We start from the raw sequence: 19,667 nt of genomic DNA, 5'->3' as shown, positions 1-19,667 counted from the left end.
TAACCAAAATGTATCCCTTTCATTCAACAAATTGAAAGTCACTGTTTACCTTAAACAGTTTTAATAGAATGAGGCCAAAAACTGGACTGTAGTGGATTATGCAGCAATATGAAGAGAGGAAGAAATTACAGATGTGGACTATTTGCTAACCTGTTTATGGAGCAAAGGAGAGAGGAATCGGTAGCTTCAGAGGATGCAGATTAGAGACTGATGTTGCTTGGTTTAATGGGTTTTTAAAAGAAGTTTATGTTTAGGGCTTCCCTGTTGGCTCAAACAGTAAATAATTGCCTGCAGTGTAGGAGACCTTGGTTTAATCCCTGGGTCAGGAAGATCCCCTGGAGACGGGAATGGCTACCCACTCCAGTATTCTTGCCTGGAGAATTCCATGGCCAGAAGAGCCTGGCAGGCTACAGTTCATAGGTTCGCAAAGAGTCAGACAAAACTGAGTGGCTAACACTTTTACAAGTATGTTTATATAGAGAGGGGAAATGTCTGTGGAAACCAAAAATTATAATGACTATCAGCAACATAATGAGAAAAACTATTGGAATTTTCCCTACTTTTTAATGAAATTGACTTGAGAGTGTTTATGAATTTGCCTTAAATCATCTGGTTGTTTTTATGTTACTATTAATTTTTCCTGATTACAAGAGTAATACATGATTATTATTAAAAATTCAAACTTTGCAGAAGTATATAAAGTAGAAGATAAAAGCTTTCTGTAATCTCAGCGGTAACTGTTACTAGCAATTGTATATATGCTATACAAGTTTTTTACCTATATGTGAGCACATTGTTCCTGTAGGCTTTTTCACTTAACAGTGTAGTTAATTGATGACTCAGTGATGGAACTAAAGGTAAAAATAAACTAAGCCTATGTAGATTTTTACATCTTTGATTTCAATATATGGTTAATGAACCTTCATATTCAGGGATTTGATTTACAAACCTCTATTCTTTATCTTTCCTTTTTAGAGTGGATGTAACTGAAATTCAGATAGCTTTAGTGATCATCTTTGTGTTATCTACATTTGGAGGAGCAACAATGTGGGACTACACGGTAAATCTAAGTGTTTAAATTTATATTTAAGTACTTTTTTTTAAACATTTGGGAAAAATATTGTATTGTTAATTTTCTTCAGATATTCTTAGAGCTACATTTAATATTCATTACATTTCTTAACCTTTTTTCTTCATTTTATAATTTTACTATTCTATATACCTTATTACAGCATGACTATACTACCCTATTCATGAATGTACTACCACATAAAAGAAAACGACTCCATTTCCCAAATACACAATTAGACTCACTAGTTGAACTACCTTTTCAGGCCAAAATTTATTTCATAAAATAGATTTATAAAAAGTAAATTCAGTCAAACACTTTATGTTTGAAACTTGCCCCTCAATATTAGGAAAGATGCTAACTTGTATTTTTTATAATTTACTATGAGTGAAGTTTCTCATGTTGAATGTTTTTTTATTTTCTGCTTGGTTGGAGACCTCAGATAAAAGCTGACTCTCAAGGAGGCCACTGTTACAAATTCATGCTTTCCACAGGAAGGAAATTTATGAAGAAAAATTATTTTCTCCCTACAACCTAAGTTTACACTATTGGCTGACTCAAAACTTCATGCCCGTCGAGTTAAGAAGAATAATAAGGATAATATCAGCTGTCAACAACTAATGCTTATTCAATACTTACTATGTTCTTAAATATTTTACTGTCACTCTTTTCATCTGACCCCCAGAACAACTCTATGAAGTAGATACTGTCATTTTTCTGATTTATTAATAAGTCTTAGAATGATTAAGTAATTTGTACAAGGACACATAGCTAGTAAGTACTGGAGCTAGAAATTAAACAGACTAATTCCAGACTCTGTTTTTAATCACAAAGCAATATACCCCTGGTAATTACAAACAGTAAGAAATACAAAGCTAAACATATTCTTACCATAGGATCTAGTGACTATGCTCTTTAGTATTTACCCAAATACATTAAAAATTATGTCTATGCAGAGAATTCCCTGGTGGTCCAGTGGTTAGGATTCACTTTCACTGCTGTGGGCCGGGGATCAATCCCTGGGCAGCGAACTAAGATCCCACAAGCCACATGGCATAGCCAGAAAAAAATTGTCTATACAAAAACCTGATTATGGATATTTATTGCAGCTTTATTCATAATTACCAGAACTTGGAAGCAAGTAAATGGATTAACTATGGTACATCTAGGCAATGGAATATTATTCAGTGTTAAAAAGAAAGAGCTATCAAACCATGAAGAGACATGGAGGAAACCTAAATGCATATTATTTAGTGAAAGAATCTAGTCTGAAAAGGCTCCATGTTGTATGATCCCAATTATATGATATTTTAGAAAAGGCAAAATGATGAAAACACTGAAAAGATCTGCTATTGCCAGAGGTTATGGGGTTAAGGAAGGATGAATATTTTAAGGGACGTAAACCCATTCTGTGTGATACTATAATGGTGGATACCTGTCCACCTGTCATTATACATTTGTCATTTATACATTATGCATTATCACAGAATGTACAACACCAAGAGCAAACCATGATATAAACTAGGGTGATTATAAGCGATAATGATGTCGGTGTCAGTTCATGGATTGTAACACATGGATTGTATCGCTCTGGTGGAGAATGTTGATAGTAGGGAAGCATGTGTGAGGGCAGGGAGTATATGGGAACTCTGTGTACTTTCCGTACAGTTGCTTTGATCCTAAAACTGCTTTAAAAATTATATCTATTTTTAAAAACTGTAAGAAATTTCTCTGTGGCATTTAGTTTCAGAATTGCCAATTGTAATTCATATTACTAGGCTCAGAAATAGACTTTGAGCATATTTTTAAGTAGTGGAACATTCTCTGTGATATTCACATTCCTTCTTATCATGTAAGAATAAATAATAGAATCAAGGATGTGCTACATAGGCCTCTAAAATATATAGATGTGTCTTTCGTGGTAGCTGCTCTGCCAATACCCATTAGAAGGTAAATGTGGACTTAGAGGCAGTTAGGCAACTCTGGTCATTGTCAGATGTGGTTGTTTTAGTTTGGAATTCTGATTTAATTATACTGTGGAAGAATTTAATCTTAAAATCATTTCATTCAATATTTTGGCAATACCATAGGAAGAAAGCATACCTATTTATTCTCATCAATAAGAATACTTGTTTTAGATATAGATTTTCTAAATTGAATTGTTAATCTGTAGTTTTCACAAATTTTGGTACAGTATTTCAAAGTATATTTTCAAACACAATAGCCTATAGCTTTTGGCAATTCATTGTTACTGTTTTTTAAATCCTTTGCTGCCTTTGGAAGTTTTCTTGAACAGCAATTGACCAACAGGTAAATATATATTGCTAAAGAGATTTAATCCTGGATGTTAACTACACAAAATTTTTGCATGCACACACATGGTGATATTTGTCACATTTGTGATACAGATCACAGATCACAGTGTCTGACTCCTAAGATGCTGCCTTTTAGAGGTACTAGAGTCAAGTGAACATCTTTTTTCATGTTTCCTCTAAGTCAGATGAAGGCTTGTGAGATGAAATGCTTCATCACAGTTATTTAAGAAGATTTAGCTAAATTTGGTGCATTCATTTAAGAGAGAAAACCATTAGAAGAAAAATTAACACTTCAGATTACATTCCAGAAGTTAAGGTTTGATTATAAGAAAATGGGTAGCTTATTATATAGGGTTCTATCGTAATGTTTCTTTACTGTTTAATAGGAAAATAAATTTTGTTTTCTTAATGAAGTGTTTCTTTCCTCTACCCTAAAGATACCCATCCTAGAAATAAAATTGAAGATCTTACCAGTTCTTGGAGTAGTAGGTGGAGCAATATTTTCCTGTTCAAATTATTTCCATGTTATCCTCCATGGTGGTGTTGGCAAGAATGGATCCACTATAGCAGTAAGACATTAATTTCATCATCATTCAGTATTAATTTTATGATATATTTTCTTAACACCCAGCTATAGAGATACTAAAAATATGATGAATTTTAAAAATAGGGAAGGAAACTAAATATCTTAAAAGAATCCTTTTTAGGCACATAATACAAAAAGGCATTTTTGAAACAGTTCAGACTGATTTTACAGCATTTTTCCTCTTTCTATACAGCCTTTCTTCGAGCAGGCTTTGGTGACATTCCACGTAATCATCTGCTGTTTATTGTACATAATTAAGAGCTGCCATTTGTTTTCTTCCTTGTGGTGCCTGGCCCTGATATAGGAGAGGAGGAGGCAAGAATGAGTTCCTGACTGAATGTCAGGAAAGCAGTCCAAAGTCATGGTTTCACATATGGGACAATTTATTATGCATGAAGTAAATTTAATTGAAATTTCATCACTGAAATATAGTTTTAAAACTACCCTAATATTTTAAAAGGTAAAAACTTCAGCCTCAGTTCTTGAGTGGGTACACCTTGCATTTGTTGTGTTATTTACACTTTGCTCATCTAGAATTCTTCTGTATTTATTCATATTTGTTTAAAAAAAAAAACTCCTTCAGTACTTTTGCAGAGAAAAGAGGCAGAAAGAATTCTGCTCAGTTTTTAAACAAATATAATATCTATGTTTTTTTAAAAAAATGTCATCTTCAAGGTAGTTGAACATTATGAACTTATTCCAGTGATGCCATCTTCTATCAAAACATAGCTGGAATGCCTTTAAGCTATAGTTCATTCTCTTTAATTTGCTGTAGTTCAGAATTTCTGTCCTGTAAGGATGGGTTTGATTTTGAGAAAAATCAAAGTCACTTGAAGCCAGACCTAATAAATAAGAGGAGTAAAAACCTGAAATATAGCATTTTTACCTAAAAAAAAACACCTCATTCTTTTAAATGACATATACTGGCTCTTAAAACAATTTGAAAGGAATCATAATTCATATATTATTGACATTTATGAATATATTTTATATACATAATTCAAAGGCAAAGTATAGAACTCAGATACATAAGTTCTGATATATTTGGAAAGTTAATTGGTTGTTTTTTGAGGTGTTTTGTCAGTTGACTTCAGAATTGTTTTAGAAATGTTAGAATACTCTGCATAAAGGGCTTAAGAGTACTTGTTGCTTGACCATGGATGATAAAATACAGCACTAGCTGGAAAGTGAGTTCCACTAAAAATGATAAACTTAGCGAGAATCAATGTCCATTTTAGAGAATATTTTACTAAGAAATAATTGATTAAATATTTGAAGGGAGACAAGAAATCAAACACTATTTCTAAGAAGTGTTTGATTTCAAATTCTTGAACCAGTGGTTTTTCAGTGTTTTTTTTTTAGCAGCAGATTTCCCTGAATAAAATTAACAGATAAAAGCACCATTTTAAGGGCTTCCCCTGGTGGCTCAGTGGTAAAGAATCTGCTGCCAATGCAGGAGACACAGGTTCGATCCCTGGTCCAGGAAGATCCCATGTGCTGAAGTACAGCTAAGTCCGTGTGCCACAACAATTGACCCTGTGCTCTAGAGCATGGGAGCTACAACTACTGAAGCCCACATTCTAGAGCCCGTGCTCTGCAACAGGAGAAGCCACCACAATGAGAAGCCTGTACACCACAGCTGGATAGTAGCCCCCACTCCCCGCAACCAGAGAAAAGCCCACACAGCAACAAAGAACCCAGCATAGTCAAAATAAATGATTTTAAAGCAGCATTTTAATAGCATAAATATTTATAACATTACTATATAGTGTTTTATTGACATGACTTTAAAATATTCATAACATTAGTGTAAGTTCTAACTTATTACATATAAACTTAATAAAGAATAAGGCAGTTTTAACAGATACATTTAAATTGATGGTTATGTATTTAGTAAGCCTTAATATCAAATTTATTACAGTATTTTGTTCAGAATAAGCAATCCTGACAGAATCCTGATTCATATAGATAAAAATATAATGGGTTCAGTTGTACAATGCTACATAAGAGGGCACTTGTGGTCTAAATGTAAAAGGCTGGGCAGGGTGGGATGTTGGTATAGTGAGTGACTAGAATTAAAGTCCTCCTAATCAATGATTAAGGTATTGTATAAAAGTGGCAGGTTAAGCTTTATTTCAGTATCTCACAAAAATATGTTAACTTGGCAACTGGACTGTTGATGGCCTTTAACATGGTAAAATTTAGTGTAAGATAAATGATGTCATTTTTTTAGTGATTATTAGCTTAAAATGTATATTCATATAAAATTGGAATGAAACATCTGTAGCACTCTGTTACCTCTTTGTAACCCTTGGTAGGGTTCTGTAGAAGTTTGAAAAGCACAGCTAAGGTCTATATACTCCTTTAGGCCATATACCATCATACTCTTCTCTAGGTCTCTAGTTCCTAACACAAAGTAGATGCTTAGAAAATATTTGCAGTGTAATAAATGCATTGTTAAAATGTGGTGCTGATTTTCTGCTTTATCCCTTAGGGTACCAGTGTCTTATCACCTGGACTCCACATAGGAATAATTATTATACTGGCAATAATGATTTATAAAAAGTCAGCAACTAATTTGTTTGAAAAGCATCCTTGTCTTTATACCCTAATGTTTGGATGTGTCTTTGCTAAAGTCTCACAGAAATTGGTGGTAAGAAATTCTTTTAATTTATTATTCATGGTATAAATAATGTATTTGTTCCTCAAATACAAAACTGGAAACTCTTTCATATAATGGGTAGGTTTTTTGTGGTGTTATCACAATAAATAGTTAGCTATTTGTGCTCCAAGTAATACTGTAAATGAACGTTTTATTCAGAGACAAGACTCCTTAGTGTAAGTTCTCTTATTTGTTTTAACAATTATTATCAGTTATAACCTTTCGATATCAAGGAATTTAAATATTGGAAACTTTAACAAGCTACCTAGTCCTGAATTTGAGAGATTTTAGATTCAATATTCCCATATCAAATGTGAGATTAAATGGTCTCTTTGGTGGTGGTGGTGGTAATGGTTTAGTTGCTAAGTTGTGTCCAACTCTTGTTGATACCATGGACTGTAGCCTGCCAGGCTCCCCTCTGTCCATGAAATTTCCCAGGGAATAATACTGGAGTGGGTAGCCATTCCTTTTCCAGGGGATCTTTCAGACCCAGGAATCAAACCTAGGTCTCCTGCATGGCAGGCAGATTCTTTACTGACTGAGCTATGAGGGCAGCCCAAATGGCCTTTTTATCCTTATCTTAACAGTAAATTAAAGATTTAGTTATTTCTATTCTGAAAATAAAACATTTAAAATAGTGAAATTCTTTTGTTTACTTTTTTATAGATAGCTCACATGACCAAAAGTGAACTGTATCTTCAAGACACTGTCTTTATTGGCCCAGGTCTTTTATTTTTAGACCAGTACTTTAATAATTTTGTAGACGAATATATTGTTCTATGGATAGCAATGGTAAGTACCTTTTTGCTAAGATTTTTTATTTATTTTCAACAAATGTCAGATAATACTATGCTTAAGAGTCATTTCAGTGAGGTATTAGGTAGCCCTAACTTTCTAATCTATTAAGCATTTCTGAACATTTAAAATTATTTCTTTAAAGTTCCTTTTATATGTTTGAATATGGCCCACATATACATCAAGATACAGTTCCAACAATGTAAATCCTTAAAAACAAAACTGTGTGCCTTAAAAAAAAAAATAGTACCAGAAAACAGTACAAGTGGCCTGAGGTGACCTCTAAAAATGGTGCACTATTCACTCAACCCAGAAAACCCCACAAAATCATGCAGATCAAGAGGTTCAAATCTTCGTGTTCACTTTAAGAACACTCGTGAAACTGCCCAGGCCATAAAGGGTATGCATATCCGACAAGCCACCAAGTATCTGACGGATGTCACTTTAAAGAGGCAATGTGTGCCTTTCCGTCGTTACAATGGTGGAGTTGGTAGGTTTGTACAGGCCAAACAGTGGGGCTGGATGCAGGGTTGGTGGCCAAAAAGAGTGGTGAATCTTTACTGCACATGCTTAAAAATGCAGAGAGTAATAATGCTGAACTTAAGGGCTTAGATGTGGATTCTCTGGTCATTGAGCACATCCAGGTGAACAAAGTCCCCAAGATGCAGCGCAGGACTTACAAGAGCTCACGATTGTATCAATCCCTACATGAGCTCTCCCTGCCACACTGAGATGATCCTTACTGAAAAAGAATAGATTGTTCCTAGACCAGAAGAGGAGGCTGCACAGGAGAAAAAGATGTCTCAGAAGAAACTGAAGAAACAAAAACTTATGGCCTGGGAATAACTGCCGCAAAAAATAAACGCAAATAAAAGTTAAAAAAAAAGTACAAAGTTGTCAAAAATCACTTCACTCTCTGGCAAAGCTTTACAAACATGAATTAGTGTCTTATTTAATCCAGGTTATTAGAATTACTCTGAACTTACAGCAGATAACAGGTAAATTAAATGGAATTTGGGTTAGCAGAGGGCACTACTTCATCAAGAAATGTAAGCTAATACTGAGGAAACAGAACAGACGGTACAACCAAGTACAGGATTCCAGGACCATTTGTGCTAGAAGTAAACAACCATATATATGTGTATGGCCCTTGAGGATAGTGCAAAATTTATATTAATAATGATGATTCTTATCAAGCAAATTCAATTCTCATAGCTTGCATCCTGCTTAAAAAAGTGATACAGATAATACATAATTTCTATTTAAAAATTATAAAATATAGGATTATGGTGCGTAAGAAAGCAGCTTTAGCCATCTAAGGAAAAGAAAATCATTGTTTCTAACATTTTAATCACAAATAAAGAAGGCAATTTTAACGTTTTAAAAAATTTTTCTGAGACATTTATGGCTAGGCTTCAACTAGTGCTATTTCTGGACAATTTTGCCTCATTTTTCCTTACCTCCAGACCTCACTAGACTTCACCAAATTGTTAGAGATATACAAAAATTAATATTAAAGTGAGCTAAAAGAAACATTGAACCTTTTGATAATTTGAATGATCTCACACTATTTACTAGAGATAGGTGTTTTTTAAAACCTATCTGTTCTGTGCATGGATCAGTGGGGTACATGTGATCATCCTTTATTCTAGGTTTTATAGTATACTTTTTTGGAGTAAATTAATAATATTTATTCAGAAGTCTTCCATTCTTCAAATAGGGGTGAGATATAAATCTTAATCCTTGAAAGGTTCTCAGGCAATATTCTAAAAGATGTTTGAAAGAATTATTTCTTTAAAATTACTATCCACTATAAATATTATTAGTGCTACAAAATAATCTAAATTTAAGAAATAGGGGGTGATTTTTCAAAGTATCTGAAAATTCAATGTAGGGTTCCTTTTGGTGAACTTAAATAAGTATTACCAAATAGAATGAGTTAATTAAAATATCAGGTGTTAAAAATTCAAGCACCTAACTTGTAATGAGTGAGTTGGCCTGGTTTTACATCAGTGGTGGAGATTATGCTAAGGAAGTTTAATTCAGTTTAATTGTGGTTAACAAAGTGTTAACCACAATTAAAAACAAGCAAACAAACACCGGGTGGACCAAAACCAACATATTGTGCCCTTTGGCATCCTTAAGAGAAAAGGTTCTTGCTTCAGAGAGAGAAGAGTCAGATGGAGTTTTTCAAGTAAATAAGATTTTCCTCTTATCAGTGAGAGTATTCTCCCAACAGAGCCATGAGGCTCCTTTCTATGAAAGGAAGCATTTGCCCCCAGTCTCTGGGAAAGTTCTTAAATAGTGTGCCTTCCTCCTTAATTTTGTAAAGAACACAATTTTTGTATGCCTTCCCTCAACTATGGTATCTTTTCCAGGCCTTTACTGTCTTACAACTACTTTCACAGGAATAAGAACAGTATATGATGGAGTGATTTCAATTTTAATGACTGACAGCCCCTTCTAGTAGAAAACTGGTGGCTTTGTTGCACAGCAGAAAACTGAAAGAATGTGGAGTCAGAAGACTTGAGTTCTGTTGTTTTTCAGCTTTTGTAATTTAGTTAAGACCTTTTATCACTCTGAGCTCAGTTTCTGAATCTGTGAAATACCCTGCATATTCCAGAGGACTACAGTGAGAGCCAAATACAAACTATAAAATGTAATATTTTTGATGAAGAATTTTTGGCTAAGGTTTGAGATTAGGGGGTGGAGGACAGAAAAAAATAGCTGCTACTTCAGAAAAGATAGACCATAATCCATTTTATATTTTCTTTTTTTGTTTCTAAAGGTCATTTCTTCACTTGATATGATGAGGTACTTTAGTGCTTTGTGCCTGCAAATTTCAAGACACCTTCATCTAAGTATCTTCAAGACTTCATGTCATCAAGCACCTGAACAGGTTCACAAGCATATTGACTAATATCCCAAGGAAAAGAGGAGAAGCAGTTAGGGGAACCTATGAGTGAAGGAATCCCTCTTTGCAGGAGGCTAGTATATTATCAAATAAGGTTATATTTTAATATAAAAATTAAGTCCTATAGATCCATTGTATCTTAGTTGCAAAGCCCTCATTATCAACATTTCTTATCAAGGTATTATCAGAGTAATACAACCTATAAATTAATTCTAAACAAAACCAAAGAAGGAAATTTCAATTTTCTAAGTATAAGAAAGTGAACCACTACAGTTCTAAAGAGCAATCTGTTTGTCTCAGAAATCCTTATCAGACAGTTGGGGTTTTCTCTGCCAAAGGATTACATAAAAATTCAGGACAGAGGATTTTAGCCATCTTGAGGGAGATGGTTACTTTGATTGCTAAGAATTGATAAATGAATTCATAATATTGCATAAGTGCATAGACTTGTAATTGAGTCAAATGTAAGCATCTTTACAGTGAGAGCCAATTATTCCTTGATATTCTAAGTTTCATTGTCACAAAAAAGTGGATATTAAACATTTCCATTTGTGAAAAATAAAAACAGTAGCCTAAGCACAATTGACATATAAGAAAATCAGTAATTTATGAAACCATGACAAAAGTATCTTTCCTTTAGAATATCAGCTAAAGCTACTTAAAGTACACTTTCACTCAAGATAAAATGGGGATAAAATAAGTATCTTTTATTCAGTCACTAAGTACATTAAATATTGATTCTTATCTTTCCACTCTCAAAATGTTTCTATTGCTCATTATGAATAATAGAACTGTCATATGGTTCTTTGGTAACCCAGATCCTCAATTCTCATCTTACCTGTTTGTAATTTTTATCTAACAGTTCTGTAGACCATAAGCCATATGTTGAAAACATTTCTTTAAAAAAGAAATAATGAACATGTACTGTATCTTAAGCAAGAAAAAGGCATGTTGTAAAAAGAGCAAAAGTTGATATTCCTTAAAAGGAAATATGTTAAGTACAATGAATATACTCTGGAGTACTTATTTTGCTTCTAAAACAATTGGTAAAAATTCAGTACGAACAGCTTAATTTGAACAGTACTTAAAATTTATAATCCAACATGTACTTTGGCTTAAAAGGGAAATCCTTTACAAAATGCAAAAATTTAGGAAGTAAACTGTCCCTAATGTCAGATATTTGTTAATGATGGAGGACTAATTTCTTCCAATATAACTGATCACAGAAGAAGAGAATCAGTATGTATTTGTTTTTTAAAATTTGGAAAACCTAAAATAAAGGTGGATTATGAGACAAAAATTAGAATTTTAAATATGGAGAAACAAGACAAAGTCACTCTTCTCTCCTTCTATTGGGCATATTGTTTTGAATAACTCAGGGAAAGTATTTTCAGCAAAAAATACTAAGTTTAACCCAAATATTTAAAATTTATTTTGCTGAAACAATATTTATTAAGTGTTCAATATGTTTTTCTCTGTTTAAAAAGTGCACATTTTAAAATACCAGGTATAAGAATTAACTGTTAGTTTGGAAATAAATGTAAAAACTTCCATATATTTACTGAATATTGAAACTGGAAAACAAAACATTCTATGTAATTTATAGTTAAAGACCGATGTGAAGTACTTAAACCATAAGTAATTAGGTATGTTAATGAAATGCTCTTAATCCTTATTAAGGGCATATGTCATTTAATTATGGACTGAGCCTAGTTAAATGGCATTTTGATGTCATTGTAGAAATGACATTCAAAAATCCATGCCTTAAAACAGTATTTATATATCCTGTTTGGTTTTTTAAAATGGATTTTAGCAGTTTAATTTATTCCAGAAGGGAAACTTAAGTTGCTTTTAATAAGTTTTAGAAGTCAATAGAATATATTTTTGAAATCTTATTTTCATTAGAATTGGCAGTGTAACTTCATGAATATGCATAAAAGGATGTACATATAATAGATTTTATGTTTTTTTTCCTTAAATAAGAACATTAACCATCTATACTTGTGTTTTCTACCTTTTGAAAGTGATACAAATACACGAAGCCAAAACTTGCAATTAAATCATTTTTATTGCTAAAAGTTAAATGACAAATGTTAGAAAAATTCACTATTGCTATATTATCACTAGCACTATTAAAGAGCTGAAGCAAAGTGGTACATATAATTTAGGGATTGCTGCTCCTCACAAAAGTTCATATTTGGAGGTGAACAAAAAGAATGGTCTTGCAATGATTAATACTATATAATATTTTAAACCAGAATCTTAAATCACTCTAACGACTTATTAGCTAATGTTATAATTGTATCATGTTACTTAGGTTCAAGTTCTTCCTTCAAAGAGTCATCAGAATAACATGGATTGAAGAGACTTTCGGACACTTGCCATCTCTTGCTGCTGCTGTTACATGAGAGAAGATATTAAACACTGGTTTAATTTTTAGATAAGTGTTAATACATATTTCAGCAAATAAAATATTTCAATGCTTACATTAATACTTTCTTTTACAGTTCTGAATAACAACTTACAGTTTCCATCATAATTTTTTTTTGCAACAAAGCCATTTCTTTTTTAAGTTCATTTTGTGCACCAGTAAGTAGATTTTCATGATTCTTCTCCAAGTCCTCCATACTCTAAAACACAAAAAGCTAGGTCAGTTACAAACCACCACTTTTCATCTCAGTTTCAAAACTTATGCAGTTAATTTTCAAAAGTAGGAACTTTTTAATATTCAACAATGCACATTATTTATCTCAAATAAAAATATTCTAATACATGAAAACCAAAATATCCACTAAAGGAACAGAAAATACCATCATAAATCAAATATTATTAAAGGAGTTACAACAGTGGTGTACCTTCTCACTGGAAGAAATAAAAAATAACAAAATTTTATGAAAGGAATAGAAGCACAACTTGCTGTAGCTATGTAGTAGAAAATGGGGATTAATTCCAATTTAGTTGCCAAAAGAATAAGATTGAAAAGGTAAGGGAAAAGGAGTTAAAAGTATTCTAGGGCAAGCGCATAAACAACAGCACCAAAGTGCAGAGTTCAGAGAAAGCAATTATGTGAAAGGGTGAAAGCAAAGGATGAATGTAGTAACTGAAGCATAAAAAAAGGATCATATTATTGGGGGGTGGGGGTAAATCTTGAATACCTAAGAATTCAGTATGAGAATCTACTGACAGTTTTTCAGGAGGGAAAAGATAATGTTTTCAGAAGACAGTATGGCAGACCCATGAAGGATGGGTTGGTAAACAGAAAAATCAGTTAAGAGTGTTTATAGTATAAGCAAAGAATAACAAGGTTCTGAACTAGGGCAGTAGCAGTGGTGAAGAATAAGGGAAATGGAGGTGTCAAATATAGTACTAAAGTTCCTACACCAAGTGATAATGTCCAGTGATAGCATTTAGCACTTATATAATGAATTCAGAATGGAAAATAGTTAAGAATTTAAAATGTGTAAGCAAAATGTTTTCCCCTTAAACTGAGAAAAAAATTATATTCTACTTCCACATATAAACTATATTTTATAAGAATGTATTATGTTAACAAATACAACAAACCTTTATGAACTGCTCATATAATTGTCTAATTGTTTTCAGTCTCTGGCTCTGAACAATTCTAGATTGTTGAAAAACCTTTTGTTGCTGTCGAAACAGATTCTGCAAATGTAAAAGAAAAAATTATGTAATAACTATTTGGGTAAAATTTAGGAAAAAATAATTCTATGTTAAACTTAAAAGGAATAGTTTTTAAATCAGTATTTTTCAGATTTTATCTTAACATTTACTATGAGTTTAGATAATGTGTTCACCACTTACATACAATAATAATCCAGCTAGTCACTGAATAGGAAATCTCAACAGTGCTCAAAACATGTCTTAATTCTTCTTGAGTTCTACGTCAACACAGATGATCCTTCCAATATTGCTGATCTTTCAATTTCTTGGCCTGTTTTCAACCAATGGTTTTTGCCCTTCACCCTACTTTATCTATCACTTACATACTCATAACCTAGATTTTGTCATTACCAATAACTATAACCTCTACATAGTATTAATAGCAAACTTCATATTAACAAAGTGTTAGGTAGGAAGCAAATACAAACAGCTTTTATATATGGTATGTGCCTGTACTTATGGTTTACCATTCAGCAGAACCAAACTCACAGCCAGCAATGGGTAATGGAACCTGACTGAGTTCCATGAGTGTACTACAAGGCCAGGCTCTCCACTTCTACTTGAAACTTGGTTATAATAGATTAATTATAAAGCTACAAAGCTAAGCATAATACTAACAGCAAGTTTTTCTTCTTGTTCCTCAGCTTTCTGCATATCCATATCCCACTGCTGGAACAAAGTCAGAAACTGCTGAGAATATTCTTGGTTAAGCTTCTGCCTGTAAAACAATATTATTATATTTCATATCAACGTGGAACAACTATCAAAACAAAATTGATTTGACGTAATTATTCTATAATAAAAGAGAAAGTATCAAATTTCCAGATGTGAAATCAAGAAGTATGACTTATGCTGATTCCAGAAATATTTATTTTCCTAACCAACTAACAGAAAAACCCTCAAAATCCTCTCATGCACTTTAGCTCTTGAAAACTAGTGGAGTTTTATTATATATATACATTTTCCCAGAAAAGTCCATTTTATCTCCAAGCAATTTACTTTTCATTTTCTCCTACTGAATACAGGTTATGATATGATAGATTCACTGAAGTTACTATAGAAGATTTTCAAATAGAAATATTTCACTTAATTTTTCCCCATTTTGGTACAATGATTTTGTACAAAAGAACAGTTAATTCAGCTAAAATATACAAATTGTTTATAATATATAAGGTGATCATTTTATATATTGTTAAATAGTTAACTGTTATAAGATCAATGGTTTATATGACACTTTTATTCAGCTAGCGTATTTTTAAAATGAAAATAAATTACTTTTATTGTTTAAAAAAAGTCTCAATCATTATTTAAAAGGGGAAAGAGGTCACCTTTATTGATTTCTAGGAAATGTATTTCAAGTCTGTGAAGAAATAAAGTTATAGGACTAAAAGACTTAGAGGAAAATCAAATATAATTTTTACTAGAGATCCCAATAAATTGAAGATGATAATACTTCTCATAATTTGTACCCATGAGTAGTAAGGAATGATACAAATGTTGTGGCAGTGAAAAAAACCAACAACTTTACCTTTGCTCTTGTTGGATTTTCCAAACATTTTCAAGTTTCTGGTTACTGGTTTTGAGAGAAGCCTTGGTATACATTTCTAGTCTCTTTCTCTTGGCAAGAAGAGACTTGTTAATATCAGCTATAATGAAAATAGATATTCATTAAATTTAATGTGAAAGTATGTTATTTATTCCCACATATTCAAATAAATATGGATAAAGCTGGTTCAAGAATTTTGAAGATATTAAAAAAAAATACACATACTATCAAAAAGCATGATTAGTTGCTTGCTTTTTTTCCTGAGAAAAATTTTAGTTATTGGTATCTCAATTCTTATTTTCTTAACTAGAGATAATTTTAATTTAGAGATGACTAAAAAGAGCTAATAACTGAAGAAAAAGGTCTCAAGGACAGACTAATTTTTTCATAAGACACTAGACTAAATTTAGAACTCATTATATAAAACACAAAACTTTTTAAAAATCCTAAAAAGAATAAAAACAGTTAAAATGTTTTTAAAAACATAGTGATACTATTAAATATATTTTTTACTAAGAGAGACAAAGCATAGGAAAATCTTAATTTAAGTAGGTATCTAAATAAATTAATTCAGGAACTCTTTTAAATATGTCCATGGAGCTTTTTACAGGCCATTTTTTGCCAATAAGTACTGCATTTCATAAAAATTTTAATACTTCTAATAATTCTTTGCTAAGCACATGCATATGGATCTACTATCAATAGTCATTTTCAGCAACCATGATGGGGTTACCTATACTATCAGATATTTGGTATTTCCAAGTGAAAGTGAAAGTCAGTCAGTCGTGTCCAACTCTATGCGGCCCTGTGGACTATACAGTCCATGGAATCATGGAATTCTCTAGGCCAGAATGCTGGAGTGGGTAGCCTTTCCCTTCTTCAGGGGATCTTCCCAACCCAAGGATCAAACCCAGGTCTCCTGCATGACAGGTGAATTCTTTACTAGCTGAGCCACAAGGGATTTCCAATATCCATCTCCAATAATACATTTATAAGGTCAAGTATTTTGCTACTACCAAATAAGGCAAAGCTTTAAAAAAGTATTTGATTATATGAATGATCTATAGAGAAGAGCCAAATATTTATTCTTTTTTCAGAATACTATCCCCAATATAGTTAATGTAACTAATATTTGACATACAATTTAATGATTTTTTTATTTGATTATACATCTCTTTGGAGAAGGAAATGGCAAACCACTCCAGTATCCTTGCCTAGAAAATCCAATGGACAGAGGAGCCTGGCGGGCTGCAGTCCATGGGGTCACAAGGAGTTGGGCGTGACTGAGCGACTAACACTTTCACATTTTCATACATCTCTTACTAGCAACACTGTCTTTAATTCTCAATTACATAGTTTGATAATGTAAAAATAACAATAAAGTTATTTTAAAGGTTTCAGTTTACACTGCATTTAGTAAAGAACACAAGAATGTCATAGAAAATAACAAAAGAGAGAAAATGAAAAACTGACACATATACAGATATGCGTGTGTTTGCATCACTTAGTCAATGAAAGTCATACAAAGAGGGATATTTTTCCCATCCATTTTTGTTCTAAAATTCCATAATCTATTAAACCCACACATGTATAAAGTAACAAGACCATTCCTAACCCATTGTTAGTACCATTCTCTTTTCATATCAACAAATGGAAAAGGTTAATAAGGAAATCTATGAAGCTGAATCACAAATATCTGTGCAAAATCTTACATATAAGAACAAAGCATTAAAAAAGTCTTACAGTCCACTGATTATTATTTACTATTATACAAGTTATATGGTTTAAAACAATGTTGAACACATATATCTCCTAAAACATACCTCCAAATCTTTCCAGCATATTCTGTACTTCACCCCTATGAAAAAATTATATCAGAAAAGTTTTAAGGATCCATAAAATATTTATTGTTTTGGAAGGAATATCACATACCCAGTATTTTACATGCAATACTCATGGGACAACCAAATAGATGGTTCTTAAAGTCTAACAGGTGAAAATTGTTTGACCATATTACCCCATATCTTCAACTGCTGCAGAAGTCCTTTTCTTCCCTTGTTTCTCAAGTGTTGGGGTCTTCTCTGCATGACAATAAAAAAAATATTTGAAATTAAGTGTGTTATTTTGGTAATTTTTTAATGGTATATCTTAATTTTGAGGGTTTGTGCTTTTTTTAAGCTTTCTGCCAAGACAAGTTTTTAAAGCAGATTTATAAATGCAATACTTTCTCTGCAGGTTTGTTGTGTTGTTGTTTAGTTGCTAAGTCATGTCTGACTCTTACCATCCCATGGACTGCAGCCTACCAGGCTCCTCTGCTCATGGTATTTTCCAGGCAAGACTTATGGAGTGGGCTGCCATTTCTTTCTCCAGGGGATCTTCTCCTGACCCAGAGATCAAGCCCTAGTCTCCTACATTGGCAGGCAGATTCTTCACCACTGAGCCACCAGGGGAAGCTGCCTCTATGTAGGTTGCTGCTGCTGCTAAGTTGCTTCAGTCGTGTCCGACTCTGTGCGACCACAGAGATGGCAGCCCACTAGGCTCCTCTGTCCCTGGGATTCTCCAGGCAAGAACACTGGAGTGAGTTGCCATTTCCTTCTCCAATGCATGAAAGTGAAAAGTGAAAGTGAAGTCGCTCAGTCGCGCCGGACTCTTAGCGACCCCATGGACTGCAGCCTACCAGGTTAGATGGAATTAAATCAGGATCCAAGACCATTTTATACGAACAATTTTGCAAGTCTTCCTGTGTTAATGTCATAATAATCTCTGTACTATTTATCAGACATCAGGTGAAAGATGCTATAGAAGCTTCACTAGCCCCCAAACAGAAACATGAAATACATGAAAATGCAGGACGTGGTCAGTAAACGTTAGGTTTACTGTACCTTCAATGGCATCCTCCTCTGAACCACTCAGATCTTTTTTGTCTTCTTGCTCAAATTCATAGGCTCTTATAGCCTGATCCCCCACGGATGGTTTTGCCAACTTCCCGGAATGTTTTCTTCCAGAGGGCACCATTTTTCAATGTTTTCTGATTTAAAAAACAAACAAACAAACAAACAAAAAAACACGAAAAAAACCCTTCTGAATCCAAAGACACTATTTACACAGACTGGCAAATTTCAAAATGAGAGATATCAAATAAAGATAATTTAATTCCACTTTAGGATTCTCTTCATTTACTTTGTTGGAGCAAAAATTAACAAGATAATGACAGCACTGCCCCTGACCCCTGGGGTGCCTTAATGGAGAGTTCTCCTCTGAGGATGGGGAGGGCGGCAGAATTCTAGATCCGCTTTTGCCAGCTTCTGGCTAAATAAATTGAGGCCCATCTAGATTTTGCATTTCAGTCACAGAGTGAAATCAGCGACTGACAGGATCAACCACGACCCCACCCCAAACTGCCAGCAACAGAAATACAAAATAAAATCCGCAGAAAAACACATCCAGTAAGAATTCCATGACCCAGGCCTCGAGGATCAGTGAAGGGGAGCCCTGAGTTAATCTAAATGGTTTCTGTGGATTAGCGGCGGGTGTGGGGGCGGGGGGGAGGCGCGTGTGCGCGGAGACTAAAGCCCACCCTCTTCTCCTGCGGTCAACCTGTCCACCCGCCACGTTCAACCCAAGTTGCCCAACCTGGGCCTTCCCGCCCGCTCCCCGCCATTCACAGCTCTGCCCACTAAGAGCTTTAAGGCCTTCAAATTCCTGTCAGAGGCTCCCGGGAGAGCCAGCATGAAAATTTTACCTGGTCAAGAGTAGCCCCTGGCTCAGACTCCCACGCAGGATAAACGCTTCCCTCCTCACGCCCGAAAAACACCCCAATGGCCGAGGACCGCAGTTAATGTCTCCGGACAGGCGTACCCTCCACTCCTGCTGCCCAAGTACCTTACCTGAAGTGTTCACTTCGCAGCCGCGACAGTCCTCTGAGGAAACTCCGAATTCCGGCGGGAGAAAAGCCAGCCTCGCCTCCCAGGAGCGTCGCTGATTGGCTGGCTGGAAGGCGCATGCTTACAGTGGTCCCGGGGCTCCGCCCCCTCAGGTGACGAACTCTGTGAGGCTGCTGACCCTGAGTGCGTTCTGAGCGGCAATTTGTGGCTAGTAA

General features: G+C 34.0%; 2 protein-coding genes and 1 pseudogene across 4 annotated transcripts in view; 2 read left to right on the top strand and 1 right to left on the bottom strand.

Annotated features, from left to right (window-relative positions):
- The window catches only part of CHPT1 (choline phosphotransferase 1), a 32,711-nt gene extending 17,396 nt beyond the window's left edge, over positions 1-15,315 (top strand). For 2 of the 3 annotated variants that reach the window (XM_010853440.1, XM_010853441.1), the window contains exons 4-9: positions 976-1,060; positions 3,822-3,953; positions 6,465-6,623; positions 7,299-7,424; positions 10,216-10,326; positions 12,659-15,315. In XM_010853440.1, coding sequence (XP_010851742.1) covers positions 976-1,060; positions 3,822-3,953; positions 6,465-6,623; positions 7,299-7,424; positions 10,216-10,326; positions 12,659-12,703 — 658 coding nt within the window. In that variant the 3' untranslated portion in view covers positions 12,704-15,315. Of the gene's footprint in view, positions 1-975; positions 1,061-3,821; positions 3,954-6,464; positions 6,624-7,298; positions 7,425-10,215; positions 10,415-12,658 lie in introns of all 3 variants that reach the window. The other variant, XR_826443.1, reaches the window with a different exon arrangement.
- On the top strand, positions 7,434-10,208 carry LOC104998329 (annotated as a pseudogene).
- SYCP3 (synaptonemal complex protein 3) lies at positions 12,826-19,490 on the bottom strand. Its single transcript, XM_010853442.1, has 8 exons — positions 19,456-19,490; positions 18,451-18,596; positions 17,586-17,649; positions 17,392-17,426; positions 15,551-15,668; positions 14,641-14,740; positions 13,906-14,004; positions 12,826-12,971 (listed from the first exon to the last, which is right to left on the bottom strand). Exons 2-8 carry the CDS (start codon positions 18,581-18,583, stop codon positions 12,843-12,845), a joined length of 678 nt encoding a protein of 225 aa, XP_010851744.1. The 5' UTR covers positions 18,584-18,596; positions 19,456-19,490; the 3' UTR covers positions 12,826-12,842.
- Positions 19,491-19,667: the final 177 nt, after the last annotated feature.

This window comes from Bison bison, unplaced genomic scaffold (assembly GCF_000754665.1).
Source record: "Bison bison bison isolate TAMUID 2011002044 unplaced genomic scaffold, Bison_UMD1.0 scf7180017864327, whole genome shotgun sequence".
In the NCBI taxonomy this organism is placed as follows: domain Eukaryota; kingdom Metazoa; phylum Chordata; class Mammalia; order Artiodactyla; family Bovidae; genus Bison; species Bison bison.
This window is presented reverse-complemented; position numbering and strand designations above follow the sequence as displayed.